This window comes from Lathamus discolor, chromosome 5 (genome assembly GCF_037157495.1).
Source record: "Lathamus discolor isolate bLatDis1 chromosome 5, bLatDis1.hap1, whole genome shotgun sequence".
Taxonomy (NCBI): Eukaryota; Metazoa; Chordata; class Aves; order Psittaciformes; family Psittacidae; genus Lathamus; species Lathamus discolor.
In genome coordinates this window covers 51,413,074-51,426,586 of record NC_088888.1, presented here as the reverse complement: position 1 = coordinate 51,426,586, position 13,513 = coordinate 51,413,074, and the positions used below count along the sequence as shown (strand labels likewise).

Here is a 13,513-nt window from a genome sequence, read left to right as displayed (position 1 = left end):
CTGAGTAGCTAGAGAATTAAGTTGTAGTGATGGGACAGCATAAAATGCTTACCGTGCCCTGGGGAATGTGAGCTGGAATGGTTTTCAGATTATTTCAGTGGGGGATGGAATAAATCCCAGAAGAGGAACAGTTGGCAGAATAATGAACTGCCTTTGGACATCTTTAAACCTTTTTCTTTACTTTATTGCTTGAATCAACATACAGAGTATTTGTTGCCACAGTAATGCTATTTTTCCTGATATTTAGGCCCTATCCACACATTCTTTCTACACCAGCAGCTCAAACAATGTCTGCCTATGCTGGACAAACCCAGTATTCAGGAATGCAGCAGCCAGCGGTCTATACAGCGTACTCACAGACAGGACAGCCGTACAGCTTACCCACTTACGGTATTTGACCTCTTATTACTTCACTTTACATAGAAGTAAGAGCAATGCCGACATGAATGTTTTTTTTTCTTTTTTTTTTATTTTATTTTCCCAACCATAAGAAAATATTTGAAAGAATCAGTTGAAAATTAATTTCTTATACAGATTTGGGTGTAATGTTGCCAGGCATCAAGACGGAAAGTGGGCTCTCGCAGACCCAATCACCACTGCAGAGCGGGTGCCTCAGTTACAGCCCAGGGTTTTCCACCCCACAGCCAGGCCAAACACCCTATTCTTACCAGATGCCAGGTGAGTAGCCACCACTGTCAGACCTCGTCCCATCCTGCTGCTGCCAACAGCTTTCCCTTTCCTCAAATTTACGATATATTTTCCATTTATTTTTGTGAGCTCCAGCAAGTATGCTTATCATTGGCAGCTACTTTTACCCCTAAAATGTAAAGCTATGTATTTTTTTCCAGTACTAATAAGCATATGTGTATTCATTTTGGTCATCTGTTAATTTAGATCTGACCATGCAATGCAGTCCCTACTTGCATCTTCGTTATTTTAGGGAGTGAAATCCCATGGCAGGACTAGAAGCATTTGCTGTACTCAATAGTGTTCACAAATCACTTTTCCTTGTTTCCATGTTTCTGAATATGACATTATTTGATACTTGTTTCTCTTTGGATTAACATAATTTTTTAGAATTTTTCCTTAATTCAGATTTATTATTTCATTTATTATTCAATTATTGATTCATTTATTACCCTTTGATCATTGATATCTATTTGGATAATTTTTAAGCTTCTTATACAATGGTTGATCTTTTAAATATTACAAATTGCATTATGACTCATCTGACTTATGTTGGAAACAAGGACATGCCTCATTACAGACTGATTAAAAACACATGGATCATTACAATATTCTTTTAAAAGTTTTTTGTTTCATAAATGGGCATACACTAAAGTGTTAGACCTTAGAAATTAAGGCAATATTCAAGGACACATGAGACACTGCAATAAACTGAAAAATGCTTTCTTGATTGGTTTAATGACTCACTGCCAATACCTTCCCTGCATGATGTGAAGAGGAATGTATGTCTGTATGTGTGGAAGTAGTATTTCATTTCTGTTCCAGTTTCATTACAGCATTTTATCATTTAAACACAAGTTGTTTGTTCTTCTGATTTGTCTTTATCTTAACATGGAATATTGTATTAGAATTTTATTTTGATTCACAAGCAAGTTCTTACAGTTAATTGTATTTTTTAGGTTCTAGTTTTACACCATCATCCACTATTTATGCAAACAATTCTGTTTCAAATTCTACAAACTTCAGTAGTTCACAACAGGTATGAATATTACCATTGTGGTTTGTTGATTACAACAGGATTTACATAACTCATAGATAGCATGTTATTTTAATTTTGTTGTTATATTGAACTAGACTCACTGTGGTACAGTGCTATTTTCTGTGCGTGATCAAACACAGTGGAAGCCTAGTTGCATCTTTTGCCACTTAAATACTCAGCAGCCTCCCTGTAATCTTTTAGTCAATATCCTTGCATTAAAAAATCTTCAATATCTTTAAATTAAAAAAAAAAAAAAATCTAAACTAACCCCCAAAAACTCTTGCAAAAGTCATATGATTTCACACTTAGAAATACTTAATGGAAAAAATCACTCCTTACGATAACTAATTAAGAACTCTGCTGCATTTGCTGTTTCAGGATTATCCATCATACACAGCTTTTGGCCAAAATCAATATGCACAGTATTACTCAGCATCAACATATGGTGCATATATGACCTCAAACAACACGGCTGATGGTACATCTTCATCATCATCAACCTACCAGTTACAGGACTCCCTCTCTGGCCTGACTAGTCAACCAGGTACAGATCTACATTCAGGTGAAAACAATTTTTGTATTTTATTCTGTGCTTTTATAAAGACAAGATTTCCACGCCCATCCTGTTTGAATGCCAGCCAAAATAAGTTGTCTGTTTAGTTAGGAAACTTGTCTAGTTTGTTTGTTAATTAAAAAAACCCTTTTGCAGAGACTGAGATGCTTGTGGAAGGAGTAGGCTTGAAGAAAGTTACAACAGTCTGGTAGGGATCTGTTAGTACCAAACACAACCGTATGGCAAAAAACATTTAGCAAATTTTGAAAGAAAAATTCAGTAAGCTTTTCTATTACTGAAAGTAATTCTACATTCCTGTATCCACCTGCATGTTCTGAAGTATTGCTGTAAAGAATTTAAAACAAGATACTTTTTTTTTATTTAATTATGTCCCAGTTGTGCTAGCAAAAATACCTGGGCTTTATTTACATGTATATAAGCCATGCTTGCTAATTCACTAATTTAGGTAACTAGAGTAATCGGTTACTATCATGAGTCTCTTTAAAAATGAGGATATAATTGAAGTTGCAAAAAAACAGGTTGTCAGGAAACATCAGGAGACTCAATTTGGCTGCCCAACTGTGCCCCCTTGTGCACATCCACTACAGCACAGTGTATTACACACTGTTCCGAAGGCTCCAATGCTGGGTAGTGGCAGCATTTCATTTTTTCTTATTATTGCTATAACCCAGTTTACATTCACTTACCTGCTCCATTTTCTGTGTTCTGCAAACATAAATGTTAATATGGATTTCTTAATTTTTTTTGTTTCATGATAGAATTCTGTGTTGCTGAACATCTCACCAATTTTTCCACGTTTAATATAAATGGGAGTAGAGGAAAGGGAAAGTAGAATTATACATTTTGAATTATACATAGTTTCATGCAGAGCTGTGAAGATCTTGGTAGGCTAGTTTAGGAGTTCACAGCAACAGTCAAATGAGTGTGGTATCCTTACTGGGTGAACAAAGCCTGCTTTTTCATGCTTACTTTCCCATATTGTTTCAAATATATAGGAAATTCTTAAAGATCTAGCTCAGTATTATGTCCCATAGTCAGAACTTAAGTAGCCTACTAAGGCTGCGCGTAGCATCGATAGAAGAGGTTATCAATTGCCAACTGCCTGGCTCGGTGCTTTTACAGCAGCCTCTTGCAGGGACACAGACTCCACTGGTGCAGCATAGTTACTTGTCTGCCTTTCCCACAGACTGTGAGCTTTTCTAAAAAACTTAACAAACTGGGCTTTGGATTAGGCTCTGAATAGAAGGGGAATATGTGCTTTAATTACAAAATCAATTCATGGCATAAATCTTCCTAATTATCGTCCAGATAACTGTACCATCTTACTAGAGAAGTGGAGTAGAAAAACTTATGTATTGTAATAACAAATTTGTACAAAGGAAGGGTAATACTGTGTAGAAAAGTATAAGCAAGGCCTCATCTTTCATATAAGCTGTTTATAGTCACTAAAAACATTGGAATTTTAGTTGTGTGAGTTGAAATCTTTCATATACAACTGTTTTCCTCAGGCTGATATTTAAAGTGTGTGTGTGTTTGTGCATATGTGTGTACACCCATGTCCATGTTTGTGGTGTGGTATGGTTATAGGGGATACACATTCCCTTGTTCTTGATAGAAGTGTAAAACATTATTCAGTAGTCTCAGAATGCAAATTGAGGAAGAAAATGTCAAGAGGTAACTTGAAATCCAGTGAAATTTCAACAGTTGCAGGACATCTGTAACAGACACAGATTGTATGCAAAGTATTTTTAAAAGAGGGTGAAGAGTACTCACAAGTGATGTTTTGATAACTGTGCATGTCCTATGTACTTTTCCTTGCTGTTTTGTTATTCCTCCATATTCTTATTTGAGAAAATTGGGAAATTATATTGTCTCTCCCTTGTGTATCTGTGTTTCCTAGAAATGCTGTATAAATTTATCATGTATTACAAAACTCCCTTAGTACTGAATAGCATTGGCAAAGAAAAGGAATCTTGCATAGTTAGAACAGGTTGAAAATTTGCTGAAGGCTTCACATCTATGAAACAGAAAGGATTTTTCTTGTTTGTGGATTGCTTAAGCACATGAACTCTTTCCCTGTTAAGTAGGTTGTGCCCCTGAACTTACAAATCTGCCCACACGCTCCTTATTTCTGTGAAGTGTTGCACTGATCATGCGACCCTCTGCTGAGTAAAACACCCACTTTGTGAATACATGGCATGCCTGCACCCTTCCGTGTCACTGTAAAAATAAATCTCCAGCCGTGGGGTGCAGTGTCTTGGAGATCACTTCAGATACAGTAGATAATAACTGCAGAGTTTCAGCACTCGCTGTGTTCCCTTGCTGTCTAACAGGTCTTTACCGCTTGGTCCTTGAGACTTATTCCAACTAAAATCTAAGATTAAACACAGCAAGGCACTTTTTTTTCCATCTCTGCTAGCTGTTAATTCAGATAACTAATTAAAGCCTGTAGTATTTTCCACACATACAGGGTTTCTTGTTTTCCTAATAAAGCCTCATAAGCTCAAGAGTTAATATCAGTTACAATTCTATTTCTTGACCAAGTAAAAAAAATGAGATGAAAATTGAAATAGACTTTACCTTCCTCTTACTCATAGCAAGCAATAATTCATTACAAGCCAGGAAAAAAATGCTTGTAATGTTTGAGCTGTCTTCTGGCTGCTCTGTCTGATAAGGTTATGTAACAAAAGTCAATCCATAAGGAGTGTAGCAAGGGACTCAGAAGTTCATCCATCCCACAACCTTCTTAGCCTTGCCACAGCTGGTATTGTGCCTGTCCTATATTAAGATTTTTGAAAACGCACTTATTACCACAGAGTAGTTGTGAGACAAATAGGTATCTCCAAGGGCAGTTCATCACAACTTGAATATCAGATGAATCCTGAGATGAGGTCTCAGGAGATGAGTACATTTGATGAGTACATGATTACATTTAACCTAGGGCAGACAAAATTCTAGAGGAGGAAGGAGGCCTGAGTAAAAGCTTCATATTTAGGCACCTCACTTTCGTATGTCCAGAGTTAGGCAAGGTGAATCACTCATGGGTTATTAGCTTCAATTTGGTTACTGGGATGCAGCAGTTTGGTGTCTCTTAATTTGGTGCCCACAATGAAGTCACACTCTGCAGCTTCTCCAGGAGATACGCTTCTATATGCAGACTTTGCCCACACCTCTTTTCTCCTGTACAGCTGTGTTTTAACAGGGAGGATGGGGATGTTCACATGATTCTAGAGGTGAGAAACAACCTTCTTTATATGAAAGACCAGCTAAATTTGTAATGGTGATACTGTAACTCCTTGTCCTCTAGCTGGAACTAGGTGTAGGGTCTCCCTGGCATGGAAGGCTGTATGCTAGATCTGAACCAGTGTACAAATATCTGTGATAAAGCGGTTATTCAATGTTCTGGTTTTAACATTTTCCTCTTGCTTTACTGGATCTCTGATGTTGCTCGTAGTTCCAGTGGGAGGAGGCTATGAAAGTTATTTATTAGGCATGTGTTGAATACTGGAAAAGCTAAAAAATTTCAAACATTGCAATAAAAATTTCTATTATGAGCTGCAGAAAGAACTCTTCATGAGGGTAATGTTTTCAGTACTCTGGTACTAGAATGTCTCATATTCTTTTATGTTACATGGTTGGATTTTTAATACATTTTCCTTTTATCAGCTTTGACCTCATTTATAAAGCAAACAGATGGTAAGAAAATGCAGTTGCTCCTTTAGCCTGCTGTTGGTAAAAAGCAAATCAAGCAATTAAACCTACAGTTGTTCAAAAAAACATGCACTACTGACTTCTGCAGTTCTAAAATAGGTGCATAACTTGCATTCAAGTAAGAGACAGCTGCTCATTCTGATTTAGAGATTAGTGTAATGAAATAAAGTTGGCTTTAAATATCTAGAACTTACAAGGTATGGTGATTAGTTACAGTACTGATTAATAGATAATTATGCAATCATGTACAGCATTGACCCAAGCAGAAGCCCGAGGCAACTGGTAATGGCTAATGCTAAATGAAAATTCACTACTTGGATACTTTCAGAGAAGATTGAGAATAGGGCTTTTTTTATATATATTTTATTTTTGGTAGATTAGAGTAAACACAGTCATTGAGAACAGATGTTTTAATACATTACTGTAGAAATGAGGCTTGATTTTGTTGTAAAATGTTGAAATGTTATAAATATGAAGACCTTTGTGGTAAGAATGTAAACATTCATCTTGTTTAATTTTTGCCTTTTCATTTCTGGGGTTTTGGTTTGGGACATTTTTTCCACTTTGTCAGAAAAATATAGGAAATCATATTTTCATACAGAACTCTTGCACACTCAGAGCTTCTTTTGAAACCAGTGTAACTGCACAAAGATTCTAGTTATGAACCATCTTTTTGTACATTTGTTCATTTACTGAAGTATATTTTACTGCTCATCTTGTGAGGAAGGAACTAAGTTAATGTGACCTTATTGATCGCTCCACTGCCTGCAGTGTCCTTACTGACATCAACACTGTGCTGGGAATAGAAATGATTAGTCAACAAGAACTCTGCTCTCTGTCTGCTCCACGGACATGAGAAAATACAGTAGGAACATTCTTAATTAGATATTATTGCGACTTAATTTTCCCATCATTTCTTGGCAAATAAGAGTTTCAGCTGAAAGAGAAACTACAATAGAATGCATATGATCTTTATCTAGTTCAGAACAGACCTCTCTAAAACGGTGTCTGGAATAAATTCTCAAACTATGGGTTTGAAAGACTTAGCTGCTGCCTGAAAGTGTGGCTCTGTTCTGCTCAAGCAGAGAAGCACATTGCTTTTGCAAGATAGAAATAGCCATCACCTGGTTTGGGAAAAAAGTCGTAGTATCTTCTTCCAGGCCATAGCAGAATAACTTGAGTACTTTCCCAGGAAGTGAGCAAGACAGTTTTGATTTCCTCCTGTTTCATGGAGTATTCATCACCTTCCACTCAGGGATATAGGGATGTGGATTCTGGGCCATGAAAATACATCTTTATACTTCATATATATTAATCATTCAGTCAAATAAACAAAGGTACCCTGAAGAAGGCAGTGCAATCTAGCTATGTCCTTCTCCAGGTAAATGTCCTAACCAATACACTCAGGAACTATCTTTCTTTTCATTCTCCCCTTTCCCTAAATCTTGAATTCTTTCCTCACAATGTCGAGAGCTCCCATTCAGGAATGTGACATTACAGTCTTAAATTTTATTCTTCCAAGAAATACAGCAGTATTTTTCCAGTCAAGATATATAAATATATCTCCTAGTGTATTTATTTTAATAATCTTCTGTATGTGGATCTCTGTGAGGTATAAATAAATGATGGAATAGATTAAGAATTTAACTATTGTGTTACATTATGCACAGACTCTTAACTGAGACTGCAGTCTATTTTCTCTCCTTAGAGCCTGCTAGACCAGAATTGTTTTTTTGTTGAGGGAGAATGAGGTGAATGACTCAGGGAGGATCACAGAAACATTCAATGCTGGAAGGGACCTCTGCGACTCTTTTGATCTAACCTGCTCATGGACAAGCCAACTTAGATCATGTTGCTCAGGGCTGTGTTCAATGGAGTTTTGAGTATCTCCAAGGATGGAGAATGCACAGCATCTCTGGGCATCTGTCCCAGGGCCTGACCACTCTTACAGTGAAGGAGTTTTTGTCTTGTGTCTAACAGGAATATCCCTTGCTGTGATTTCTGTCTGTTTCATCTTCTGTCCTTTTCTCTGCATACCTTTCTGAAGAGTCACTCAGCCTTTCTTCCTGCATGCTCAGCCTCTTACCTGCCCTCACCTGAGCTAACTCCGGTTTGTCAATATCTTCCTTCTAGTTGGTGACCCAAAACCACACATTTCTCCAGATGTGGTCTTGCAAGTTCAGAACAGAGCAGAAAAAAACATTCTCTTTGATCTGCTGGCCGCTTAGTGACATTCTTTAGTAAAAATAAAAAATGTTCAGATTCCAGTTCAAAATCAAATGCATCATAGATGATTCTTCGGAAGTGTTTGTACCAAGTGTTAATTTATTCTGTAGATGTGCCATCATAAGCACTTTTCACAAATATTACCAAAGTGGCCCAGAAGTGCACAGTTACATGCAGCACAAGGACTCCCTTGTAGTAGAGGTCAGATCAAGCTGTAGCCTTTCCTTCTTTAATGGAGAAAAATCAAATCATTAATAGGATCAATGATGAAGGAAGATTTATGTCATTTAGCATCTGGGGACCTAGCCAAACTGTATTTGTGTCTAGCAGTTTTAAAGGAACACTGAAGGTACTGTGTTGTGAATAAAAGGTTATTTTCCATTTACTGAGTTGTGGCATAAAAGTAATTTGTAAAGAGAAGTTCCATGTCATCCTTTGGGAGATACCTTCTTCATTTTGTCTGACTTACATAGCTACTGGTTCTGATCACCTCTACAGCACACTGTTATCAGCAAAGGCAAAGCAGATTAAATAGGTAAGTCAGGGATTGGCCTAAGTGTTCAGAGCAGCTGTGCCATTCCAGATCAAAGGTCCTTTCAGCACATCATTTCTCTGGCAGCAGACAATAGCTAATGCTTAGAGAAAGATGATCAGTCATACTTGTATGACTTCACCCTCTTTCTGGTAGCAACTGGAATATTACATTTAATATTATGACTTTTCTCTGACAATTTATGGGCAGAGGTAAGGGCTGAAAAAAAAGTGAGCTCTACTTAAGAGCAGGTGAAATGGGAGGAGGACATGAAGCAGGAAGCTGAAAGGCTGTTCTAGTGTGTGGAATAGCGCTAAAGGGTGTTCTGGTAAAAGTAACACAGGTCTTGGAAAAAGTATAGCTGAACTCCAAACATGGGAAATGAACTACTTCAAAAGGCATTTTATGTTTTGAGAAGTCATTGGTGTAACTTCTAAAATATATCTTCTTTGGATAAATCAATATTTTGCATGGGCTTATGTGTATTTGTATATAGATCTGCACACACATGTGTCATTTTAAACTTTCTCATATTTTGCTACAGTTTACAGTGTTTCCTAGGTAAAGAGAAAAGTGTATGTGGCATCTGCAGATTCCATCTACATAAGACAAACCGCATTATTACTCATTTTATACAGCTCTTTTTGGTGCATTTTGTGGTTGAGTTTGCATCTAGACATGTCTGACTTTGAGAAAAAGGGTTTAGTATTTAAAATGCAGCACTAATGTTGCCATGAATGGTTGACTTTACAGGGGAGTTTGACACAGTGCAGAGCCCTTCCACGCCAATCAAAGATCTTGATGAGAGAACATGTAGAAGTTCTGGGTCAAAGTCTCGGGGTAGAGGGCGGAAGAATAATCCATCACCCCCTCCGGACAGTGACTTGGAGGTATGCCTGCAGTAATTGATGAATGGTAATGTGGAGGTTTCTTCCGATGAAAAGTAAATTCTGAAAACTACAGCTGTGGAAATAGCTTAAAGCATTTTAGAAAACATCATGGACTCAGTCTCACTAACTGACTATGACAGATATTAGTTGCTGGTTTAACATGCATATATAGTGAGACATTACTGTTCTGTATGACAAAGTTATGCAGAAAAGCAAATGTGATTCAGCTTTCCACTTTTTAGCTCTAAGATTGTGTGTCTTTCAGTTTCTCATGCAGTAGAACCACAAAATTTTGAGACTTCTGTATGCAAAGTTGTCACATTTTCATTTTTTTGTTAAAGGAAATCTCTTGTATATTACTCAACTTAATTACATGTGTTGTTTATGAATGCAGTGCAAATGTGCAGGAACATCTGATCATAGCCTTTCAAATACTTAGGTACAAGTTTGTCCTTGTGCTTGCAAGTAATGTCATTGAATTTCAGTGAGGCACCTTACATCAGTGAAGTTATAACTGTCATTAAGTATGTGCAAGATTAGTGCCTTCATGAAGAAATGTATTCACCTAATACAGATGATTTCAAACACAGGTGACCTCTTAGCAACAGAGTAATTATAGTCATATTACTCCTGTGCTAGCAGTGAGCTGCCTTACAGCGACAGGAGCAGGAGGAGGAAACAGAGTGCCTGTGTGTGTAAGAAACACTCTAGGTCTGGCATTCGGGAAGCATGCTGCACGGGTGTCCCCTGCTGCTTGGCCAGCCCCACTGCTCTGCCTTTGACCAGTGTGGGGTGCAGCAGAAGACTGTTGCTGGGACTTGGCTGACCATGCAGCCGCTCCTAGGGTGGCAGGGTGGGCTGCCATGCTAGGCACTGAATGTAAATGCCATGGCTTTTGTATAGAAACTGAAACATTTTGTGCTTTTCAAAGGATTTAACTTTTCTGGTGAAAAAACTCTTAACTTCTTACATTTCAGTTTTCCTGTCTATTTTATAGTTTACCACTGAAAATGAACCCCTTATAAATAAAAGGAGTTTTCTTTCCTATATCTTTTTTAAGTTAGCATAATACATTTTATCCTACAATATTATTTAAAATCTGTATGACATTATATGTGACATATAACACTTTTACCCAAGATTTTATTTTAGCTATACAGTAGAAATAAAGACCTTGAATGAATAAGACATGGAGAAGTATCTGAGAGTACTGTTTATCCTTAAATTAACAATTATGTTTGACCCCCATCACATTTCTGAAATCTATGTTTATACAACTTTTTTGAAAAGCTTTTTAGAGGACAAATAAGAAATGGTTGAAGACTTCAAAAGTTACCCTCCTTCTGACTTTCACCATGCATGATACACCGTTTTTGCTGATTTTCAGAGAAAACTTGCTTGGTTAAGCGGTTGATTTTTAGCCTCCTGGGTGGGATGGTGGTGGGACTTTGATGTTATTTGTTTAATAATATTATCCCCATTTCTGTTTTCAGCGTGTATTTGTTTGGGATTTGGATGAAACAATCATAGTTTTTCATTCGCTGCTAACAGGATCCTATGCACAGAAGTATGGCAAGGTATGTGAGCTGTGAATTCCATGTTGATTCATTGTATCAGAGCTGCCTAGCCTGCACATGTATGTGTGTTTCACCTTCTGTGTTAATCATGGCTTGGGTGAAGTTAGAAGGAAAGTGTACAGTAAACACCGTTTTCAGAGGGTTGGTGTGAAAAAGTCAAGGATGAAATGAGACTCAGACCCTCAGCACAATATATGAGGTAAGGCTGAAGCAGACGCTGCAAATAGGGGAGAGTTTACAGAGGAACAAGGATGAGGGTCCTGAGGAACATTTGAAGAGATTGCAGGGAGATAATAGATACAATGGCAAATGGAAATAACTGACAGTATCTGGATGTGTAGAGCAAGAATTAAGAAATAAATGGAAAAATAGATGAATTTATGTGGAAATTGAGGAATCAGGGCACATAAGTAAGAGACTGACCTGTTTCAGTGCCAGCTGCAGATGTTACTCTTTAACACCCCAGCTTTTTTGTTGAATCTTTGGTTCCCCTGGCTGGCTCTGGGGTAATTAATGCTGGGGAGTGAATCCTCTCCCAGGCAGACAATTGTACACATTGTCTCCCCTTTGGTGAGACCCGCAAGGAGTCAGGTCACAGAGCAGGGAGCCGGAGAGCTGAAGGAAGAGCCGGGGAGGCAGAGAGAAACTATTGCAGCCTACAGGAGCAGGACTGAGGTCCCCTGCTGAGTCAGCAACCAGCCCCACGGGGCTGGTGATGGGAGACAGGGAAATGGCTGCTCAGGCAAGGGGGGAAGAGACTGGTGGGAAGACCAGAGCATAGCAGCAGGAACAGGCTGCTGGGAGGGGTAGAGCTAAAGGCCTGGATAAAATGAAAAACTAGGGCAAATATATGGAAGGAAAACAAATAGATAAGGGGAATGTTGATAGGTACATGTGTGGTTTTCTAGGTGGTGTACCATTTAAGTGAAACTAAGTATGTAACCATTTCCTTACTGTGTCAGATAAAGGGCTTATTTAGCATGTTTTCTGCCATTTATCCCAGCAGAATCAGATGCTTGAGGAAAGGATGTGAGAAACAGTACATTAAAGAAATGTTTTCCACACCCACCTCTCCAGCCAGCAGGCTAGAAATGTTCAAAGCCAGAAACTGGATTATAAACATGGATGGGACAGTCCTCCATGTTTTTATTATTTGTTTATTAAAAGAGAAACTTAATAGGAAAACTCAAAGGTCCTAGACAAAAAGCTGAATTTCTGGAATGCTAAGATGAGGGTTGTTATTCATATCTTGCAAAAAACAGCCTTGCTTGTTTGGCAGCTCCACAGTGCACATTTCAGTACACTGTCAAAAACTCCTCTTCTGCTGTTTTCCAAACACTGACTTTTTCAAACTGTGACTTTTTCAAAACCATATCTTACAGTTACTGAAACAAGAGAGAAACCTAGCCAAACATGAATATATCACTGTGAGTGCAGCCTATAGACTGCCACAGAACTTGCTGAATTGCCTCAGTGAACAGAACTGCCACAGAACTTGCTGAAGTGCCATTTCATTAATCCTTTTTTGATTGTGCCCTTGGGATGTTTACATCTTATGCTCCATCTCAGATAATAAATAATTAAAGTCAAAGTCAAATTTAATACAAAGTTTTAGAAATCAGAGCACATTTTGTAGCTCACAAACATCTATGGATAACTTTGAAAACTATCTTAGAGACATGTAATTCCTCTTTTTTCCCGCTTTTTTTATGAGTAAAAATATTTGGGGAAAAAAAAATCACAACCACTGCTCTTAAGAACACATCCTGCTAAAAGTGACTGTCAATTCAGAATCCAGTAATGGCATATTAACAGCCAGTAGTACTGACAGCAGGTAAAAGTTGGATTGTATAAACCAAGAGTATCTCCAAGGGCAAGTGAAATGAATGTAATTATACTACTGAGATCAGCATCAGTAAACAAATGACATGAACAGCTATGAGCAAAAGCAGAGGAATTCTTAAGTATGATCCATCTTTTCTATTTATTTATTTATTTTATACTGATAGGTGACATCCACACAAGTCAGGAAATGTGTTCATTTCCAGACACTGTAAAATAAAAGTAGTAGACTTTTCCTTCCTACAGTGACTACCTTTGCCATATCTATAGAGAACTTGTTAGGAAGGTAATGACTAATTATCAATGAATCTCAAATGTATATATTGCTGACTGCAGGGAGGCAGGGAGCACAAGGAAAGCTTATCATGGGTAGGCTTTAACTTTTGCATGTCATTGAAGTGTTGCCTAAACTTAAGGTGAGATGTGTCTAAGCTT

At 37.8% G+C, this 13,513-nt stretch overlaps 1 protein-coding gene across 8 annotated transcripts in view; it reads left to right on the top strand.

Annotated features, from left to right (window-relative positions):
- Positions 1-13,513, top strand: part of EYA4 (EYA transcriptional coactivator and phosphatase 4) — a 144,933-nt gene that overhangs the window by 109,952 nt on the left and 21,468 nt on the right. For 4 of the 8 annotated variants that reach the window (XM_065680842.1, XM_065680838.1, XM_065680837.1 and 1 more), the window contains 6 exons: positions 248-390; positions 535-678; positions 1,647-1,726; positions 2,105-2,288; positions 9,523-9,659; positions 11,153-11,236. In XM_065680842.1, the coding sequence (XP_065536914.1) occupies positions 248-390; positions 535-678; positions 1,647-1,726; positions 2,105-2,288; positions 9,523-9,659; positions 11,153-11,236 (772 nt within the window). The remainder of the gene's footprint in view (positions 1-247; positions 391-534; positions 679-1,646; positions 1,727-2,104; positions 2,289-9,522; positions 9,660-11,152; positions 11,237-13,513) is intronic. The other 4 variants (XM_065680843.1, XM_065680839.1, XM_065680841.1 and 1 more) reach the window with 2 other exon arrangements.